General features: G+C 39.5%; 1 protein-coding gene across 4 annotated transcripts in view; it reads right to left on the bottom strand.

The window, feature by feature from the left end:
- CPED1 (cadherin like and PC-esterase domain containing 1) overlaps nt 1-23450 on the bottom strand; it is a 272074-nt gene that overhangs the window by 33379 nt on the left and 215245 nt on the right. For all 4 annotated transcript variants that reach the window (XM_070512455.1, XM_070512448.1, XM_070512440.1 and 1 more), the window contains 2 exons: nt 14912-15029; nt 8119-8255 (listed from right to left, as the gene is read on the bottom strand). In XM_070512455.1, the coding sequence (XP_070368556.1) occupies nt 8119-8255; nt 14912-15029 (255 nt within the window). The remainder of the gene's footprint in view (nt 1-8118; nt 8256-14911; nt 15030-23450) is intronic.

Here is a 23450-nt window from a genome sequence, read left to right as displayed (position 1 = left end):
TTATGGCAACAATCATTTTCGTTTCTCCCGGTCCTGCATTTCTAAGATATGGGGGTTGAGTTGTCCAAGTTGATAGTTAAAAATGCCTAAGTAGAATAGGCGAGACCAAGACGGCGGAGTGAGTGGTCTTCTTCATCTCTCCCCCGTTGAATCTACAACTAATTGGACATTCACCGATTAACAAAGGATATCCAGATAGCATCTCAAGACGCCTAAGAGTCTCGTGCTACTATACATCGGAAGGCGGAGGGACTTCCCCCCGGGAGGAGGATGAAATAGGTGAAAACTCTCCGACCCCCGACCCCTGGACAGCCTAGTTCCTGCAGGAGGCTCTCTTCCAACAGACTCCTCCATAGCATCACCACACACCAAGGGCAGGAGTGTACACTCACCAATGGAGCAACGGTGGAAACAGGTGACAACAGCCCTACTCAAGCCCCCTGTGATTACACCTAAGCCCAGGGGGAATCCCCAGGGTCCCACACCCACTAGTAGGGAAGGCCTCTGCTCACCATTAGCAGGGAGGCCCCACCCAGAATCCAGAATAAAGGGAAGCTCCCGGGGGTCAGATTCCCTGGCACGGCACAAGACCGCAAGCTGCTGCTGGGCCCATGGTCTCCGGCACACGGGTCGGTGCAGGGGGCGTCCGGACTTCCTGTGGATGTGCTTGGGGACACGGTTGGAGGTCCAGCGCCCAGCTCTGCAGCCCGGGGGGAGGCTCCAGGGTCCCGTACCTCCTCGGCAGGGAAAGCCTCTGCTCGCCATTAGCAGGGAGGCCCCGCCCAGCATTTGGAACACCAGGAAGCTCCCTAGGGCAGAATTCCCCACAAGGCAGCAGCTTACAAGCCACCGCCAGGCCCACGGACTCTGGCCGTGTCCCAGACGAGGCAAGGGGCTCCCAGAGATCCTGTGAGAGTGGAGTGGGGCAGAATGGAGCTCCGGTGAAATGGCTACGTAGCCCAGTGGGGAACTCCAGGTTCCTACAGCAGCCTCAGCGAAAGCCTCTGCACAGGACTAGTGGAGAGGTCCTGACTGGCAATCGCAAGGCGGGAAGGCCCTGGGGCAAAAGTAGCACAGCTATGTGAGCTAACGACAGACTGCAGAAGATACCCATAGCTCAGCTGGGACCTATAGTGGACAAGTGTGATCTTGTGGGCTCTGTTAGGGACAAAGCGGCAATTATAGGTGATCTTCCTCCTGGCTGCTGGGAAAGCCCACAACACTGCTGCAGACCACAAGGAGGGAGCACGTCTAAGTGGGCTGCAACAGTAGGCACCAGCAGCCTGAGGCCCCCTTGTGATTGCCCCCACAACCAACGAGGGACCCCACAGGACCACTGTGACTATGAGGAGGGGTCCAGGTCCAGTCAGTAACAGCTGACAGGGTTCCTGGTTGGTGCAGTCTAAACAGCTGCTCCCCCCCCCCCCCAACACCAGTTGAAACAAGTGGAAGCAGTGACTAAACTCTATCTTTATGCGGAGGCACAAATCCATGCCATCAAGCAGTATGAAAAAATATATTAAATCTCCAGAACAGAAGGAAAATGATAAGCACCCAGAAAACAATCCCAAAGACAATGAAATCTATAACCTAAATGACGATGATTTCAAAACTGCCATTATTAAAAAACTCAAGGAGCTAAAAGAGAATTCAGATAGACAACTCAATGAGTTCAGGAGCTATGTCACAAAAGAGCTTGACACTATAAAGAAGAACCAATTAGAAATACTGGAGATGAAGAACACAATGGAGGAGATTAAGAAAAATCTGGACACTCTGAACAGTATGGTCGATAATATGGAGGACAGAATAAGCAATTTGGAGGATAGGAATATAGAAATGCTGCAGACAGAGGAGGAGAGAGAACTAAGACTAAAAAGAAATGAAGAAACTCTCCGAGAATTATCCGACTCAATTAGGAGATGCAACATAAGGATTACAGGTATACCAGAGGGAGAAGAGAAGGAGAAGGGGGCAGAAGGCATGTTCAAAGAAATAATAGCCGAGAACTTTCCAAACTTGGCAAGAGAGATGGAACTCAATGTGACAGAAGCCAATAGATCTCCAAACTTTATTAATGCAAGAAGACCAACCCCAAAGCATACAGTAGTGAAACTAGCAAAAGTCAATGACAAAGAGAAAATACTAAGGACAGCCAGGCAGAAGAAAATAACTTACAAAGGAAACCCCATAAGGCTATCAGCAGATTTCTCAGGAGAGACCTTACAGGCTAGAAGAGATTGGAATGAAATATTCAAAACTCTCAAGGACAAAAACCTGCAGCCAGCAAAAATATCCTTCAAATACGATGGAGAAATAAAAACTTTCCCAGATAAACAAAAGTTAAGGGAGTTCATCGCCACAAAACCTCCTCTTCAAGAAATGCTCAGGAAGAACCTCATTCCTGAAAAATCAAAAAAAGGAAAGGGGTTACAAAATCCAGAACAAAGGAGATAAGCAGAAGGACAATAACACAAAGTAACAGCTCTCCATCAGGACAAAATGCAAAAGAACCAGAAAACAAGTGATAAAATGGCAACAGTAGGCCCCCACATTTCAATAATCACGCTAAACGTGAACGGATTGAACTCTCCACTCAAAAGGCACAGAGTGGCAGGATGGATCAAAGAACAAGATCCAACAACATGCTGCCTCCAGGAAACACACCTCAGCCCCAAAGACAAACACAGACTCAAAGTGAAGGGATGGAAGACAATACTCCAAGCTAATAATGAACAAAAGAAAGCAGGTGTTGCCATACTTATACCAGACAAAGTAGACTTCAAAGAAAAACAGATAAAGAAAGACAAAGAGGGGCAGTATATAATGATAAAAGGAACGCTCCACCAAGATGACATAACACTTATAAATATATACGCACCTAACACAGGAGCACCAAAATTCGTAAAGAAACTATTAACAAAAATAAAAGGAGACATCAACAGCAATACAATAATAGTAGGGGACCTCAACACCCCATTAACACCAATGGACAGATCATCCAGACAGAAAATCAACAAGGAAATTATAGAATTAAATGAAAAATTAGATCAGATGGACCTAATAGATACATACAGGACACTTCATCCAAAAGCAGCAGGTTACACATTCTTCTCAAGTGTGCATGGAACATTCTCAAGGATGAACCATATCTTGGGAAACAGAGCAAGCATCAATAAGTTCAAGAGGGTTGAAATAATATCAAGCATCTTTTCTGATCATAATGCTATGAAACTAGAAATCAACTACAAGAATAAAGCTGGGAAAGGGCCAAAAATGTGCAGAATAAACAACATGCTACTGAACAAACAATGGATTATTGAAGAAATCAAATATTATCTGGAGACAAATGAAAATGAAAACACACTGTACCAAATGATTTGGGATGCAGCAAAGGCAGTCCTAAGAGGGAAATTCATTGCAATACAGGCTCACCTCAATAAGCAAGAAAAATCTTACATACACAACCTCAAACGACACCTAACGGAATTAGAAAAAGAAGAACAAACAAAGCCCAAAGTCAGTAGAAGGAGGGAAATAATAAAAATTAGAGCAGAAATAAATGATATTAAAACACAAAAGACAGTAGAAAGGATCAATGAAACAAAGAGTTGGTTCTTTGAAAAAATTAACAAAATCGACAAACCCTTAGCCAGACTCACTAAAAAAAAAAAGAGAGAAGTCTCAAATAAATAGAATTAGAAACGAGAGAGAGGAGAAATCACAACAGATACCGAAGAAATACAAGGGATCATAAGAGAATACTATGAAAAACTATATGCCAACAAATTGAACAACCTAGAAGAAATGGATAAATTCCTAGACTCACACAACCTACCCAAACTGAATCAGGAAGAAATAGAGAATCTGAATAGACCAATCACAAGTAAAGAAATAGAAACAGTAATCAAAAACCTACCCAAAAATAAGAGTCCAGGACCAGACGGCTTCTCTGGAGAATTCTACCAAACATTCAAAGAAGATTTAATACCTATCCTTCTCAAACTATTCCAGAAAATAGAGGAAGATGGAGCACTCCCTAATACATTCTATGAGGCCAACGTCACCCTGATCCCCAAACCTGACAAGGACAACACAAAGAAGGAAAACTACAGGCCAATATCACTGATGAACATTGATGCAAAAATCCTCAGCAAAATTTTGGCAAACCAAATACAGCAATATATCAAAAAGATTATACACCATGATCAAGTGGGATTTATACCAGGGACACAGGGATGGTTCAACATTCGCAAGTCAATCAACGTGATTCACTACATTAACAAAATGAGAAACAAAAACCACATCATCATCTCAATAGATGCAGAGAAAGCATTAGACAAGATCCAACATCCATTTATGATAAAAACCCTCAATAAAATAAGTATAGAAGGAAAGTACCTCAACATAATAAAGGCCATATATGACAAACCCACAGCCAACATCATACTCAATGGACAAAAACTGAAACGCATCCCTCTCAGAACAGGAACAAGACAAGTGTGCCCACTTTCACCACTCTTATTCAACATAGTACTGGAGGTGTTGGCCAGAGCAATTCGGCAGGAAAAAGAAATAAAAGGAATCCAAATAGGCAACGAAGAAGTAAAACTCTCGCTGTTTGCAGACAACATGATCTTATATATAGAAAACCCCAAAGAATCCATAGAAAAACTATTAGAAACAATCAACAACTACAGCAAAGTTGCAGGGTATAAAATCAACATACATAAATCAGTAGCATTTCCATATGCTAACAATGAACTAACAGAAAAAGATCTCAAGAACTCAATCCCATGCACGATCTCAACAAAAAGAATAAAATACCTTGGGATAAATTTAATCAAGGAAGTGAAAGATCTATACAACGAAAACTACAAGACCTTCTTGAAAGAAATCGACAACGACATAAAGAGATGGAAAGACATTCCACGCACATGGACTGGAAGAATAAACATAGTTAAAATGTCCATTCTACCTAAAACAATCTACAGATTCAATGCTATCCCAATCAGAATTCCAATGTCATTCTTTACAGAAATTGAACAAAGAATCCTAAAATTCATAAGGGGCAACAAAAGACCCCGAATTGCTAAAGCAATCCTGAGAAAGAAGAACAAAGCTGGAGGCATCACAATCCCTGACTTCAAAGCATACTACAAAGCTACAGTGATCAAAACAGCATGGTACTGGTACAAAAACAGATGCACAGATCAATGGAACAGAATTGAAAGCCCAGAAATAAAACCACACATCTATGGACAACTAATCTTTGACAAAGGAGCTGAGGGCCTACAATGGAGAAAAGAAAGTCTCTTCAACAAATGGTGCTGGGAAAACTGGACAGCCACATGTAAAAGAATGAAAATTGACCATTCTTTTTCACCATTTACTAAAATAAACTCAAAATGGATCAAAGACCTAAAGATTAGGCCTAAAACAATAAGTCTTCTAGAAGAGAATATCGGCAGTACACTCTTTGACATCAGCTTCAAAAGAATCTTTTTGGACACTATAACCCCTCACATGAGGGAAACAATAGAAAGAATAAACAAATGGGACTTCATCAGACTAAAGAGCTTCTTCAAGGCAAGGGAAAACAGGATTGAAACAAAAAAACAGCCCACTAATTGGGAAAAAATATTCACAAGTTATTTATCCAACAAAGGGTTAATCTCCATAATATACAAAGAACTCACACAACTCAACAATAAAAAATCAAACAACCCAATTACAAAATGGGCAGGGGACATGAACAGACATTTCTCCAAAGAAGATATACGGATGGCCAATAGACACATGAAAAGATGCTCATCATCACTAATAATCAGGGAAATGCAAATCAAAACTACACTAAGATATCACCTTACGCCTGTTAGAATGGCAAAAATATCCAAAACCAAGAGTGACAAATGTTGGAGAGGTTGTGGAGAAAAGGGAACCCTCATACACTGTTGGTTGGACTGCAAACTGGTACAGCCACTGTGGAAAACAGTATGGAGATTTCTCAAAAAGTTAAAAATAGAAATACATTATGACCCAGCCATCCCACTAATGGGTATCTATCCTAAGAACCTGAAATCAGCAATTCCAAAAGTTCCATGCACCCCCATGTTCATCGCAGCATTATTCACAATAGCCAAGTCATGGAACCAACCTAAGTGCCCAGCAACTGAGGATTGGGTAAAGAAGATGTGGTATATATATACAATGGAATACTACTCAGCCATAAAAAAGGACAAACTCATCCCAATCACAACAACATGGATAGACCTTGAGGGTATTATGTTGAGTGAAATAAGCCAGACAGAGAAAGACGAACTCTGTATGACTCCACTCATAGGTGGTAGTTAACATATGGACAAAGAGAACTGATACGTGGTTGCCAGGGAAAGGGGGCTCGGGGGAGGGCACTAGGGGTGAAGTGGTGTACCTACAATATGACTAATAATGATGTACAACTGTAATTTCACAAGGATGTTAACTTTCATAACCTTAATAAAAAAAATGCCTAAGTAGCAGTCATTCACTACATACGTGATCATGGGAGAATTATTCAATCTTCCTGAGCTTTAATTTTCTTAGATAGAAAACAGATAAAATAATATCTACCTCACAGAATTGCAATTAGGAATAAACAAAGTTTTAATTTATCTATTAACTCAAGAAATGTTTATTAAGTGAACATTATGTATCAAAAATTGTGCTAAGCAGTGAGATTATGGCAGTGATTCAAACACATTCTCTGCCCTCATGAAGCTTACAGCCTGGTCAGACTTAAGACATAAAAAATTTAGCAAGTTCCTTGAACAGAATCAATGCTCTGTTAGTAATAATATTAACTGACAGTTGCTAAAGTTCTAAAGGTTTGTTTTCTTCCCCTCCTCCCCCTTTTTTTTTGCTGAGGAAGACTGGCCCTGAGCTAACATCCATGCCCATCTTCCTCTACTTTATATGTGGGACGCCTACCACAGCATGGCTTGACAAGCGGTGCCATGTCCGCACCCGGGATCCGAACCAGCGAACTCCAGGCCGCTGAAGCGGAATGTGCACACTTAACTGCTGTGCCACCAGGCCGGCACCTCTTCCCTTTTTAAAAGTAACTAATACTGCTGCTTTAACTTTAGAGATATTCTCAGTCACGAAAATTAGGAAATTCATAGTGGAATCACCATGAAGAAGATGTCCATCCTCCTGTCCTGCCCCTCACCTCCATCACTCTTCTTAAATTATTTGCTAGTAGAAAATTTGAACATAAGCCTGATCTGAAAACTTGGCCCACATTCAGTCCACGGCTCTTCTCTTTATGCATTAAGATGGCTTTTAAAAAAAATCTGTTTTTGAATTCAGTCTCGTCCATGTGTGAGAGCCTACAAACGGTTTGTTAGGCAACGTCCATCTAATAAAAAGTACTTTGAAAATCTGGATAAGGATTACTTACTTCATGTTACCCAAGCATCTCAGTCTATATGCCCAGTTCGCACGTCCGAGAGCTCTGCCGGAATCTACCTACTCAGAGCGCACCTAGCAAGAAGACACTGCACGTCCAAGAAATCAGCTTAGAAGCCCCAAAAAGGGAAAGCAGCCTAGTGAGGTCCATGCGAGACCTGCCCGGGAACGTGAAAGAAGATCAGGAAGGTTAGTGTGGAAAAACAACGCCATGCACTTGGTAAGCTCGAGCAGAAGTGAGTCTCACATGCAGCAACATTTCACTCTTTGTGCAAGCTACAGATGTCTGTTTTCACCGCAGGGCCTTGCTAGAGCTGCAGTTGACAAGGCCAGCTGCTCTGAATGCCAACTGTGAGTTGACGTGGCAAGCTCTTACCAATTTGTGCTGAGAAAACCAGCATGGAATTGGGTCAGCACAGGACATGACTTTAATATCCTCCATCTGTCAAGTAGACTTATTTGAAAATAATTGAGCATTTTGAGCAAGAATTGTTAAGGGTCTTCTATGGTAACATCATATGGTAACATATGATCCCAAAAGCTAAATTGCATTGAGTTAGTTATCGTCCACAGAGAAAGCAGGAATTGATCTGGTAAATACAATTGTGTGGCTTTTGGTGCTGCAAGTGGCATAAATTAAAGGCTTCCCCTACTGGATCCAGAACCTACCTTCCTTCCTCCCAGGCACTGCTGTAGTTGAGGTTTAGTTAGGACACCATATTGGCAATTGTGGGGTTGCCAAGTTATTTCTCTCCAGTCGCAGGTCCTGTTGTCTGAACAACTAAGGCAGGGCACGATCCATTGACCTGGAATAGACAGCAGAACTTCCTTTGGTTCAGTTTCTACTGGTGAAATTACAGTTTGCAAGTAACTTTAGAATTCAGCTATGGTACCCCATTACAGAGAGAAGACCACTCTTACCATATGAATCCAGTGGAGCAATGCATCGCCTCCTGCCAACTAAATAGAATCACAACATGCAGTAGTGTTCTGAAATAAAACAGCTCATGCTGAAATCAAGTATGAGTTCCATTCCATGAAACCACATACTCATGAAGAATTGAATGATTGGGTACTACTCAATTGTGACTTATTTTTAAATAGTACATTAGGCACTTCATGGACCAAAGTAGATGGGGAGCTACTAATATTGAGGCAGTTGGCCACAAACATTTATGAGCCCAACGCATGCTTAGGTTAGATCCAATAATAGATATATTCCCTGCTCTCAAGAGTCAAGATATTAGAGAATTACTTTCATATTCTGAAAATTTGTTGTTTCGAAGACTAGTGATCGTTCCGTAATTCGATTGATGGCCTTTTTGGTATGAACCTCTTTACTTCTTTCCAGCTCTGTTGCCTTGTTTCTTCAGCTATTAGATGAGGTGAGTACTGTTCTTCTCCCATGATTGGCGTGAGGATTTAATGGGATAATGTATTCAATGTATCTAGTGCAGCTATGAGATCATATTCACCTTTGTTACTAGCAGACTTCAGGCACAAAGCAGGCCACAAGCTTAGTAAATGTTCATAAAATATATAAGTATTCTCAGTGCGTTTAAGATCTTTTCTATTTTATTGATAAAGTAATATGTATTCAAAACACTCCAGCTTTTAGTGTGAGTGGATACATTAATAATTTATTAGGAAAAAATCAAGAAATGATTTTTTTTCCTTGTTCATCTTTTCAGAAATGGAGTTTGAACTAGTACATGAAATAGAGTGGTTATTTATCTCCCTTGTGGGGAACACCCTGATGTCACCAGCATCTGCTCTACCCCGAAGGTCTTAGTTAAGTTACTACCATACATTCCTCTTTAAAATATTGAGGACCTAACATTCCCAGCTACTTTTTGAGTTAGAAAGAAAAGATTTTAACAACTTTATCCCTTCTGGCTTTGATTTGCGGTACAGCTAACAAAAATAGCTGGTGTGACATTAATTTTAATAGGAAGAATTTCTACTTTCAGGGGATGACTATGATATATTTTACATTTCATGACTTCAGGGATGTCAGAATTGTGTATGTGAGTGTTTGCGTGTATGTGGAAATAGTTACAAATAATAAAATATGAAAGGAGTTCTAGTTCATGGCACACTAGTTGAGCACAGAAAGGGAAAAGTGGGGGTATATGTAGAAAGAGAAACGGGGGAAGATAAAAGAAAATATTACTTTCTAGGTGGATTTTAACTTAATGTATTATTGAAGTGTCTACTTTATTAGAGGTTAGGTGCTATCGGCATTAAATACCATAATAATTTTAAAAAATAGTTAACATTTTCATAGCACTTGCCAGATGCTGGGGATATTCTGAGCACTTTAATATATTAACTTGTTTAAGCCTCTTAACTGTAATGCTAAACCTCAAAACTTTATAATCAGGTTAGAAGGTTACAATTTAGACATGTAAAATAATTATAGTATAATAATACATAACGCATAATTGAGTAAAAATATCTGTGTGGTCCTTACACGCACACCTGGGCTCTGCCTCCAACCAGCTCTGTGGACCTCACGACCGCATGTTAGAGTCACCTGGAAAGATTTTTAAAATCCCCACACCCAGGCTGTATCCTGATTGATTAATTCAGAACCACGGGGTAGGGCACTCAGGCATCAGTACTTTTTCAATAATTTTCAGGTGATTCCGTATGCAGCCAAGGTTGAGCACCACTGTTTAACTTGGACAAATCACTTCATCTTTTCTCTATAAGGAAAATATGTATGGCACCTGCCACAGTGCCAGATATCTAGAAATTGATTAATATATTTTACTCCTCCACCCCCACCTTAAGTAAGCCATGGTGGTTCAGAATAAAGAAAGCACCGCGGGAGCCAGAGTTGTCTGGGAGGGTCTATGGAGCACATAAAATGTAATCGGGTCTTATGGATAGACAAAATTTGGAGAGATGAAATGGGTGGTACTTTAGCGACAGTGACAAGGTGGGCCTGACAGGAGTGAGACTGAAGAAGGGACTGGCCTCCACAAGAGAGTGTATACACTGGAGGGAAAAAGATCTGCTAGGTGAAAGGGTTCCCAAAGTTTCCATATGTAGGCAATAGCAGTACTCCTAAAAGATGCAACACAGATACAACAACACATTTAGGAAAGGTGCTGGTTTTTGAAGGGCAAAATTAAGACTATCCTCAAAAGAATTTCTTTCTCCATCCAATTCTCATTTGCAATGTTTTTTGTGTTTTTCATTCTGAATATATCTTGCTTTCTAATTCTAACTGTGCTCCGGCATACAGAGTTTGCAATCAATCACCAACCCCTTCACATCTTTGCTTGGCTCCTTCTAATACTATGTGGCTTACACACAGCCCTAAGTTGAACCTTTGTTGATGAATTCCTCAAGGAAACCTCCTTCTAGAGGAGCCTTTTCTTCCTAGAGATGTGCATTCGGTGGGCATCTAAAATCCTCTTGGGTGAGGTGGGAATGGGCCTTGGAACTCCTTCTTTCCATCCTCCTCTGTTACAGATGAGGTAAAGCGAGGTCCAAAGAGTTAAATGACAGAAGCGGGATAATGCTGTTAATGACAGGCCTGGACCAGTACTGAGGTCTCCGAGTCTCCAATCTGCTGATCCTCTTCTCATGTTAGGCTGGGTCAGCACAAAATCATCAGTTGAAATGAAATATAGCTCAACAGTCTCTTTGGCAGCACTTATAGGAAAGCCCACAAACAGGTTGTTATAATGAACTTATCTTATTTTGAAAAGCTGAATTTGTTCAGTGGATTCATGTGCTGACAAAGATTACGTTTTAAAAAAAGATTGTTAATTTTCTTCCTAATTGGATGGCAGTATGTTGGGGACATAAATGTGTTCTGCTAATGAGATTATGTCTAGTAATATTTTGAAAGGCTCAGTTTTCATCAGATCCTTGAGTATCTAAGAACACAGGCATCCTTTCCCCATGACACTCTTTCTCCCGCTAACCTTGCTGACAGTTTATTTTGCACAGACTGAGGCCTTCTTTGGCGATTTGCTGCTAAGGCTGAAGAAACAAGTGGCCGATTGCATGCACAAAGATTCAAATATGGGTGCAATTAGTTTGTGGGTAGAATCGTACGCACATAAAAAAGACGTCCGGCTGGGTCTCTGAAAACTTGGCCCCAATTGTTCATGCTGCTATATATTTATACTGTCGTAACTCTTTGCATTTTTGTGCTGGTTAACAATGCCTTTTTTTATTGTGAGTTAGTAATACTGCTTGAAATAGACATCTGTAGAACATCTGCAGGACTGGAGTTTCTTGACATTTTAAATGATACCAGCTCTTAACTAAAATTGTCAAGAAGAAGGACATAAATTCTGTGTTATATATTTAAAGGTTGAATGAATCAAAGATGTGATTTCTGAAATAAAGTATGACATATGTTTTAGAGAATAACATTCTGAGGAATGAAATTGCCTTTTGAGAGAAGTTATTTAATTTATAATTATGGCTTTATATTTAATGCAAGTTAGATTTCAGCCATTTAAGGGAATCAGATTGGGTGATATAATGGAGAAAAAAAGTTCAGCTTGGTGATTTAGGGCCATGGTGAGAAGCAAAATCATACAGATGATAGCACTAATTCCTGACTCTATAACGCTATAAAATAAAACAGTTTTTACTTAAGAAGAAAAAAGACATCTATATTTTTCAATATGAGACATAGTAAAGTGTAAGTTGTCATATTTCCTTGCTAAAGAGAAGACATGGTAAAATCTATTGTTTACATTATCATAAAATGCAACCTGAACTGTTTTACTTAAAGGTAACTCTCATTGGACAATCATTGTATAAATTTCTTCTTTCTCCAAATTAGAAGAATTGTTTTTCCTTTCTTAAGCAAGAGATTTTATTCTTAGGTTGTATCTTATAGTTAAATTATTTTCTAAAGGCTAGATATCAACTTAAGAATTAAAAAAAAAACAGTCACTCCAAATTATATTAGCTAGTGTTATTGAAAAGACATTTTGACCATCATTACATTGGCAAGGTGAAAAAATTGATCCAGTTCTGCCAAATAACTGTAATGTGCTGTGAAAATAAGATTTTGGAACCAATCTGTGGCCATATAAGCTAAAGTCAGAGTGCCTACATAAACTTCCTTCCAGTGTTGTCACCGTGACAGTTTCTTTCAACAGGAGGGAGTCCTACTACCAAGGAATGAGATCACTTCCAGCAGCAAAAAATCCATTCTTGTAAACTGCTATTTCCAACCTCACTCATTTACTTTGAATCTTTAGGTCTTTAGAATCTCAAGGGTGGAGCAGTTAGCCCTAATTGATTGTGTCCTGGCTGCTCAGAATCTTCTGTGGAAGGGAGGAGGGCTCGGATCTTGGTTTTAGTTCAGCAACCACTTTTAAATCATGTATTAGACACTGAAAGACGACTAAGAGACAATCTCTTCTCTGGAGAAACATACAACCTAGAGCAGTCAGTAGGAAAAACTTCCCGCTAATGCACCTTCAATATATTAATACATATACACTGTAATATATGTACATATACTCCTATATGTATATATTATGTCCATTATAAAACAAAAATGATTAGATAAAAATAAATGTGCACATATTTTAATCTTTACTAGCTTCATCCCAGTGGTTTGTCTGGGGTCTCTCCCTCCCCTTGTTCGGATGCATCATTTCCACTTTGAAGACTAATTAAAGAGAGAGAAACATGTACATGAAATACCTGAAACATGATGAGTTAAGTGCTATTGTAGACATGTGCCCAAGGTATTCTGGGAGCACGGAAGAGAAGCTAATTTGGGGGGTGAGTTGAGGGAGGGTGGTAAAGAAGGGCTTCCTGGAGAGGAAGATACAGCATCAGGAGAATTAGGCCAACGTGGGAAGAAGACTTTTAGAAGGGAACAGCATGGACAAGAGCCTGGAGTCCTGCAGCAGCAGCATTATTGGCATGATGTGAGGCCGAAAGGGTGGGAGAAGTTGGGAGAGGTAGGAAGGGTCAGATTACGGAGGGCTGGAATTGTCAGGCTAAGGAGCATGGGCTTGACTGGGGAGTCAGTTTTGGGGGCTTCTCTAAAGAGGCCTCAATACTCAAGTTACCAGAAGCCTCCTGTTCTATGCCGGCCTCTCCTGTACGGACCAGGCATGAAGACAGCTTCATATCAGGGCCTGGCATATGGTACTGCAAATTTAATGGACAGAAGAAGCTGCCACTTCTTGAAGAATCTCAGTAATGTATCGTCAACATTTTGCTGAGGAACTTCTGACTTAGTTCAGTAGGAGGAATAGAATTAAGCTGTTTTATGATTCTCATAAATTGTCATCTGATAAAAAAATACTTAACTGGACACATCGGTATCTTCTTTGTATGTAAGAGTATATATCTCGTTTAGCCAAGAATCATAAATCATACCACCCAACACACCATAACGGGTAAATGCCTCCCTATGCACTAACTGTCATTTATTATTTAGAACACATGTGCAAGAACAGGGATATGCCCACTTTTGCTAACTGTGCATGCCAAATTGCAATTTGTCCTGCCCATTTGTGAAACTCATTGCTCATTCAAGCTGTGGTGTGAAGTTCATGGCAAGGGGAGCAAAGCTCTGGAGTGTTTTCTCAGACTTTTTACATGAAGGGAGACCTGAGGTCAGGAGGCCGATATGGTCACCAGGAATCTCAGAGTAGATGCTCCCTGCTCCTCTTGTTGCCTCATCTTTAGGCCCAGCTCTGGTTGGACCCCACTAGTCTCCACTGAAGAAGAGGGCTGGGGAGGGAGAGAAACAGGGAATGTGGACAGTGGCACCAAAGTCTCCCATTCCAGGTCTGCTCTAGGCTTAGGCAGGATGGAACACTGTAATTTGAATTTGATATCACAATTTTCCTACCTCTATAATACTTAAAATATGGGAGACACTAGTGATCATTCCAAAGATTTTTTTTTAATTAAAGGAAATGATTTAAAACTGAACGTATATACTCTACAGTTCTTTGATTCACAAGGTCAATAGATATTTATTTTGTGCCTACTCTGCAGAAATGAGAGTGCTAAGTGGATTGATACCATGTGAGCAAATCAGACTCCTTGCCCTTATGCAGTGGACAGCCTGAGAAGGCTGATATCAAACAAACAAATAATTGCATACTTAATCATTTAAGTATTGGTGTAGCTGCTGCAGAAGAAAGCACAGGGTGCTATGGGAGTATAGAAGAAGGAAACAAATCAGAGGCTCAAGGAAGGCTCTCTTCTGGCATACGTGACTTTTGAGCTGGGATCTGCAGATGAGCATGGATTAACCAGGCAAAGAGCAGAGGGTAAAGAGAAAAGCATTAGATTAATCAAAATATTTCATGCATTAAAACCATGCATTTACATGAATTATATATGTTGCAGTTCATACTAATGAAAAAGTGATATATTACCTTGATAAGCATATACTTATCTATATTAAAGGATCTTTTAAAAGAGAAATGATATCAAATGTGATAGTCACCTTTTGCATCCCCAGATGGACAAATCTTTAGTTCAGGCTGTGAAATTGCTTCAATGTAGTCAGAAGAAATAGTCTGTAACCCACAGGCTTCCTCCGGGTGAATCAATAAGCCACAGTCCTGCATTAAAATGATAGAAATCAGCTGTCACAGTAATTAACCTGATCTATAATAATCACATCTAAAAAATAAGATTTCCTTTACCAAATAAGCTTTATGGATAAAAGGGAGCAATTCTCATTTACCTTTCTTGGGGTATTGACCTATCAATAGTTTTTGTACTATAAGTAGTTACCTATGACTGGAGATTCATATAAATTCTAATGACAATTTAATCTTTATTTTGGCATTGACATTCAAGTATTGCTCTGCCAACTTTTAAAGAAATAGATGCAAGTTCTACTTTAAAAATATACCTATGTGTTGATTCATTAAAAATATAACATATATAATAGAGGATGATATTATCCTCTAATATTGTGCAAAAGTCAGTTAATGTGAGAAGGGAAATGGGAAACATTTGGGGAGAATATTAGTTTGACAGATGAATTTCATTTCAATGAACATTTATTCAAGAGCTTGATAGGCCAAAAATGTGATCGAATACATATAGTTTATTCAAAACATCTTCATATATTTATAAAAGTAGGTAACATCCTGGGTGCTGGCCCAGTGGCGCAGCGGTTAAGTTCGCATGCTCTGCTTTGGCAGCCTGGGGTTCACCGGTTCGGATCCCGGGTGCGGACATGGCACCACTTGGCAAAGGCCATGCTGTGGTAGGCTCCCCACATATAAAGTAGAAGAAGATGGGCATGGATGTTAGCTCAGGGCCAGTCTTCCTCAACAAAAAGAGGAGGATTGGCAGTAGATAGCTCAGGGCTAATCTTCCTCAAAAAAAAAAAGTAGGTACCATCTCACTGCATGAATACCATTGTAGAGACACGTTCTGTACCAAGCAGCACCTTCCACGGTCTGACGTGTGCAATGGAGAAGAGCAGACTGTTGCCTCTCTGAAACCTCTCTTCTCCTCTCTGCTTTGCTCCAGCAGTTTGGCCTACTCTCATTTTCTCTAGCTTATTCTACAAAGCTGTTGGCCCCTGGACCTGTCCTGCGTCCTTCTATGCTACCTCACCTGGTTCCACTGTGGCCCTTCTCATGAGGTTCCCTCAGTCCATCACAATTTAGGGCAGGGAAAAATGCTACACTCTCTGTCAGGAATGCCTTCTCCCAAATTTTGCATGGAGAGCATCTTTTTGGGTTTTAGGTCTCAGCAGGGCCTTCTTGAAATTCTAGCACAATTACGTATCCCTGCTCTTGTCCACGTTAGCACCATTTGTTTCCTTCGCACTCTTCACCATTTGGTTATTATGTTTATTATTGAGTCTTTTCCACGAGACTGAATGCTCCCTGAGAACAAATAATTATCTCACTCACAAGTATACCCAGTCCCTACCACACAGTAGGCAACAGTAAATATTTACTGAATGCATAAAAGGTTAGAGTTGTCTCCCTCTTTATATCATAAGTTCTCAGTGATGGACAGAAATAATTGGTTTGACCTCTTCTTTGTTCTGGAACTCTGCCTTTAATGAGCAGTTTCTAGTTCCCTTCCCTCATGCTTTCAAATATCCTAATTCCCAACTCAGAGTCCCAGATCTCATACAAAAAGGTCCAGGATATTAAGAGACAAAAGGAATGGGGTGAGTACGGACTTCTTGAAATCTTGATCTGGTATACATATTTCCATTTTTAATTCATGACTGAAAGTGGGGTTTAGGACACTAATTAAAGATTAGGAATGTGACTTGTATTAAAATATTCATTATAATAAATCAATTAAAAATAACACAAAATTTATAATAATGTGAGGAGTTTTAGTCTGAATAAACATCTATGAGTGACATGTATTTGCATGTGAGGGAAGTGTGTATGTATGTGATTTCTATCTGTATGTTTATTTTTGGTGGAGACTAGACCTTTTTTTTAAGGCTAGAAAAAAATGTCACCTGCATCTATCAGATTGAAAAAAAGGTTTATATCAAATGTTAGTGAGAAATAATTACCATCATACACTGCTGAGGGTAGTGTGAATTAGTTCAGCTACTTTGGAAGTCAGTTTATACTAAAACTAAAAATTCACAGAAGCTGGCCCCGTGGCCGAGTGGTTAAGTTCATGCACTCCACTTCAGCAGCCTGGGGTTTTGCTGGTTCGGATCCTGGGCATGGACATGGCACCGCTTATTAGGCCACGTTGAGGCAGCGTCCCACATACCACAACTAGAAAGACCTACAACTAAAATATACAACTATCTACTTGGGGGATTTGGGGAGAAGAAGCAGAAAAAAAATATTCACAGATTCCATAGCCCTGAAGTCAGACTTCTCAGCATCTGCTGTAGAGAAACGCTCATGCAATGCATAAAGAACATGTATAAGGATAGATCTAAATGGACTAACAGGGAGAGATTTCCAACACAAACAATTAAGAAAAAAACTGAAGAGCATGTTTCGTTACAGGACAATACATGCCACATGAAACATACCATGAACACGTCACAAAGTCACCTAAACTCAGGTACTTCAGATTAAGATGTGGTCAATTTATTAATAAACAAACATACATATATTTTATATAACTAAATATATATATTTCCATGTAAATAATGATGAAATATTTCTAAAAGACTGGATTTAGATAAACCTTTGCCTGACAATGATTGTTTGGGGTCTCTGTGGTGTGAGTGTGTATGATTGTGTCCTAACACTCATCTGGAAGGCACTGGAAAGAGAGTCCAGACTGCAGAATCCAGCTGCCGAAGCCCTAGCTAGTCTCTTTTATCAAAGCCCTGCATATAACTGGCACGTGTCAATCAATGAGAATGATGTACTGTCACGTGCGCTGATGGCTTGTCTTGTGGGGAACCAAACTCAGTCACTGATGAGTGGATGGGGGCTATTTCAGCTGGGTTAGTCACAGGTGGCAGGAGACGACCTCTGAACTGAAGGATGTGAAAAAGTAGCGGATGAGAATTTCAGGAAGAAAGAATTGCATATCAAAGGTCATGAGGTGGGAAAAGAATTTATCTGACATCTTAAGTCAAAATAAAAGTAAGTCTTTTTTTAACAAACTGATACGCTATCTTTTTTTTTTTTTTTTTGGTGAGGAAAATTGGCCCTGAACTAACATCTGTTGCCAATCTTTCTCTTTTTGCTTGAGGAAGATTCACCCTGAGCTAACATCTGTGCTAATCTTCCTCTATTTCCTATGTGGGACACCACCTCTGCATGGCTTGATGAGTGGTGCAGGTCCACGCCTGGGGATCCAAACTGGTGAACCATGGGCCGCTGGAGTGGAGTGCGCTAACTTAACCACCACGCCACTAGGTTGGCCCCCTGACAATCTATATTTTAATAATCAAATCATAGAATCTTTTCTTAAGATAGCAACTCCCAGGTTATCTACTATAAATTCCTCACTTACAGGAAGAATATTAACTCATAAGGTGTTCCTAAGCATTTCTGAACACATCTTTAAAATGGAAGGGTATTAATTTAATATCTAGAACGTGCAAAGTGCCATGCTGAGAATAGGAGGCCCTGACCTCAAAGGACACAGTCTAGCTCTCCGCCAGAAGTTTCCTTGCGATCCTGAACTGAAATCTACATCTCATTTGTTCTAATTATCCTCTTTGGTGCAGCTTAGAACAAACTTACTATAATAATACAGGAGCATATTCTGATCTGACTTCAAACCTGCTGACACAAATGACCGGCAATAGAGCATGATATTATCTTAAAATGTTCAATGTTTGCACTTTCTGAATACCCAGCATCCCACATGTGAGCCTTGATAATAGAGTCAACATAATGCAGAACACAGAGGAGCACAGCATAAGTGAGAGCCAGACTGAGTGCCCACTCCTGCTACTTAAAAGCTTGGCCTTGTCTTGTGTCTGAATCATTACCAGGCAAGGTGCTGTTTCTGCCTTGGCTGGATGTTCTCATCGGGTACCTGTTCCACCACAGTTGGTAGGTCAGGCCCGTTGATTCTAACTAAACAACCACGACTCTAGTAAATTCCAAGATAGGACAGGAATCAAATCTATATTGCAAAGGATAAACAGAGCAGGGACTGGGAGAGGGACGTAGATTTTGAAATAAATGAAATTTAAAATCACACTCTCCTCTCCGTAGTTTAGGCCAAAGAATATTCTATTGCATTCTGCGCTTCTTTTTGAATTTCTCTTTAGCGGTTAATGTAGGTTTGCAGGGCATACATCCTAATCTTTCATGTTAAAGTCTTCACTATTTTGTAAAGCCAGGGCAGCCCACTTGGGTGGATATTAATCATTTTCCAGGTGCAGCCAAACAATGTTACCCTTAAAGTTGAATGAAACTAAGTATATGGCCAAATGCGGACTCACGTCCAGAGACTGCCTGACAGAGTTGAGGGAGGTAGGGAAGAAAAGGTGGTGTCAGTACAGCTACGTGCACATTTTCCGGAACAAGCGAACAGTGGCATATGCTGGAAAGAGCACCACTGTGTTAGGAGTCACAGTCGTGAATTTTAGTGCCAGCTTTGTCATGAGCTGGCTGTGTGATATTGAGTAGGTCACTTGATCTAGTTTCTCACTGTAAAACGGGGAAGGGTGGAGAGCAGAGGGAAGAGAATTGTGTGAAATGATCTGAAGTACTGCAGCCATGGTAGGTGCCAACACGGCACCCATTCTTCCTTCTTCCTTTCTAAAAGAAAGACCTTTGTTTTGTTGTAGGCACTAATGTATCTAGCATTAAAAAACCAAACAAAACTCTATTTCCCAGTCTCCTTTGTAGCTAGACTTGGCCATACGACACAATTCTAGCCAAAGAAATGTGGAAATTGGCTATGGATTTCTGGAAAAGTTTTGCTTCCCTGATGCCTCTTTTTCTTTGTCACTCTGTTTCTTCTTTCCACTTGGAATGCTGATGTGAGCCTGAAGAAGCAGCAGCCATGTTGCGACCATGAAGCAATCATAAACAGAAAGATAGAAAGACTTTGGGCTGCCTACCTCTGTACTTCTCGCGATGGAAGAAGAACAAACTCCTGCTTGATCAAACCACTATGGAAACATAAGGTGCAGCCAAACTTCTCTCTTCCTCTCAGAGTCTACAAAATCTATTCTTCTCAGGCTATGTGAATTTTTTGAGTATTCCTTTAGATCTTAAAAGTGATTAATTCCACTAATAAGAAAAATTTTAGACCATCTTAAAAGGAAAAAACTCATTTGCATCTCGAATTTCTTTCCTCATTGGTGTGATTAGTAATTTGGTCAGGTTCAGGCATATTCAAGAAAACGAATGACAGTTCTTCTGGTTTTAAGCGTCATTCCCTTGGAGCCCCAGAGTCTAGATACATGGCAAGGTAGTATTTAGCAGAGTTGCTTAAAATGTTATTAACCCCAGAAAGCTCCACATTTAGAGTGTATCATTTTGCTGGAGACTTTATAAATTCCTGAGTGGATTGTCAGAGCTCTCAACAGAATGCAGTAAGATAATTAACAGGGATTTTCTTGTTCAAACATGCACACAGTACACATGTCTGGGACATAATTTTTAAAATTTCCTTAATTTTTCATGAAATGCTTCAGCAACTAACAGAAGACATTAAGGTACCCTTGGTTTGGGCCCTGCCCTACCCATGAAAACATGTCCTCTGTTTCTTGTTACCAATTCCCCTGGAAGCCCATTTAATTCCCTACAGAAGTGTCTAGCCACAAAGAAATTTTTAGTATTTCTCATTTTTAACGTGACATTGCTATATTTTTAGAGCAATGCCAAATTGACTCTCTGATCTGGTAGGTATCTTTAAACAGTATCTACTCTTTTGATCCCACGGAATCATTGCTGTAAGATGAGACAATTCTCTCCCTCCCCCATTAAATAATGTAAAATGCCCACCTAAATTTGAAAAGATACAGTGTCACCCAGCTCCGTCCACAGAGACCCCTTCCTCTCCTTCTCCTGGGCTGCTGCTCTTTCCAGTAAGTCAGTAGTGATCTCTCAGACTTGACAGCCCTGGCACCTCCAGAAAGGCAGAGTACCTTTCCAGGTCAGGACTGTGCTGTTTCCCACAATAAATTAGGTTCCTGAGGAGCTACTGTCACTATCTTGTTCCAAAGGAAAGAATTGTCTTCTGTCTTCACATTGTCTCTAAATTTAACAACTGCTTTCCTTGTATTATAATCAGCCAGCCATAAAACACCAAGTAGTTTTGGTTTGAGTCACTGTATTAGACACCAAATGAACACTGATAGAATAATTAGCTGAGGGTATACATTAGCAGTAAATGATCACAGCATAATCCATCTGAAATCATCCTTTACATACCACAGTGATGCCAAAATTGAATGTTTTTCATGAAGAAAAGAATGTAATGCATATAAATTCATATTGAAAGAGACATATCGTTTATGGAAGGCAATTTGGAAATATCTCTCAACTATAATTATACAGCTAAGACTTTATCCTACAGCTATACTTTACAAAGTCTGCAAAGATTCATGTTCAAGGAAATTTACTGAAGCACTTCGTGTAATAACAGAAAACTTCACATAACTCAAGTGTCTATCAATAGGGAACTGGTTGAATAACTTATCCATCCATATAATGGAATATTTTGTAATTCTTAGAAAAAAAGGATGCAGAGTGGAAATAAGGGGAGAAATATTATTAAGAGCAATAAAGCAAGTTGTAGAGCCTTATATATACCATGATCTTATTTAAGTAAAATAAAGTTCTAGATATTCTGTATGCTTGACGGTACATACATAACTTCTGGAATAATACACAAGAAACTCTGAACAGTGGCTCTTTTAGAAGATGAAGAATGGTAGGCCAGAGATGGGGAAGCAAAAATGACTCTTACTTTTTATTTATGTTTTCGAAGATTTTGCTGTTAGTATGAATTATGCTTATATTTTTAAAAATACAAACAAGTCAAGAAAATAGTATTTAAAATGGTAAAGCAAAAGATAGAAAATCAGAAAAGGACTGGTAGCTCCTTTGAAGGTCTATTAATTTCCTATGGCTGTTGTAACAAAGTACCATTAACTAAGTGGCTTAGAACAACAGAAATTTATTGTCTCACATGTCTGAAGGCCAGAAGTCCAAAATCAAGATGTTGGCAGATTTGGTTCCCTCTGAGGGCTGTGAAAGAGTATAGTCCTGCACAGTCATTTAATACTGTCCTGTGTTCAAGGAGTTTATAGTTTATCAGAGAAAACATAATTAAAAGGGAATTGAGTAAATATTGCAGGTAGAAGGATGAGCATCTGAAACATTCTAGAACTGAGTGAAAAACATGGCCATTGAAGTTCAGAGTGGATGGTGTTTGGAAACAAAGATAGGAAGTGGGAAGAAATCAGTAAAATTATTTTGGAATCATGATTTTCATTCTTGGCTCATTCTGATGACACATTTAAGATTGTGGCAATGAATTAAGCTTCTTTAATTTTGTTCTGTTTAAAAATTCTTATTAGATAAGTCTCTAAGGTCTATCTCCTTTTATAAAACTTACAAAAATTTTAACTAAGTAGCTATTCTTTTAAGGGACAGTACAAAATTAAACATCTTTATTGAGGAGTAGGAGACATTTTGAATTTTGTTTACAGTTTGTTCTAATAAATTATGTGAACAAGGTTTACCTATATAATTGCCTTTGAATTTTAATGAAAATGAGTAGCCAGCTAAGTTGTTCTACTTTGAGAAGAAGGGATCTCTAAAAACATTGCTTTAAAAATTGATGAGTTTCAATGCTTGATTTTATCCAGTTTTAGTGAGAGTTTACAAATAGGTTTTCAATTTTAATTGTTCTTTAAAAATAATGGAACTTGCTGTTGGGTAGCAGGATTGTATATGCAGCTTGACTTGCTATTTTGCTTGGAATTCATAGTCTTCCTTATAACACATCAGAATCCACGTAGTAATGAGCCATCATATAAGAAAACACAATGTGTATGTTTCGTTCCTTAAATAAATAGCTGAAAAGTGGCCAGACATTATACTTCCTAAGAATTTCAAGTTAGAGCCTAATGAACTCAGGGAAAAGGAAAATTGAGACATATTATAAGCAGATGAACTAGTTCAACTCAATTAAATGTATTAATACGACATCAATATTTGGAATGCCTCTTTATACTTCTCACGCATTCCAAATCCCTGAACTAATATTCAGTCTTATCTTTCTTAACCTAGATGGCCTCCAAATTAACTAGGATGGGGCCAATGTGATCCTGCTGGCTGGAGTCCTTTCTGAAAGGCACCCTCTATTCTCAATTTAGAAATACATATGAGTCTCTGGGCTTGTAGAATTTGGACTGGAAAACCTAGTGAGACGGGGCCTGTGAAATGACTAATGTTTCCCACTTCCGGTGAGCTAGAAACTCTGGGGAAAGCAGCCTTTGTTGTGGTCTTTCAGCACTTCTGGTTTTGGCTCCAGATGGAATCCAGAAGGGTAGAAGTGAATGCAAATAAAAAGAAAGAATGGATTTATATGTTTGGATA

Source organism: Equus asinus, chromosome 1, assembly GCF_041296235.1.
Source record: "Equus asinus isolate D_3611 breed Donkey chromosome 1, EquAss-T2T_v2, whole genome shotgun sequence".
Lineage (NCBI taxonomy): Eukaryota > Metazoa > Chordata > Mammalia > Perissodactyla > Equidae > Equus > Equus asinus.
Note: the sequence above shows the minus strand (reverse complement) of the source record. Positions and strands in the feature narration are given on the sequence as shown.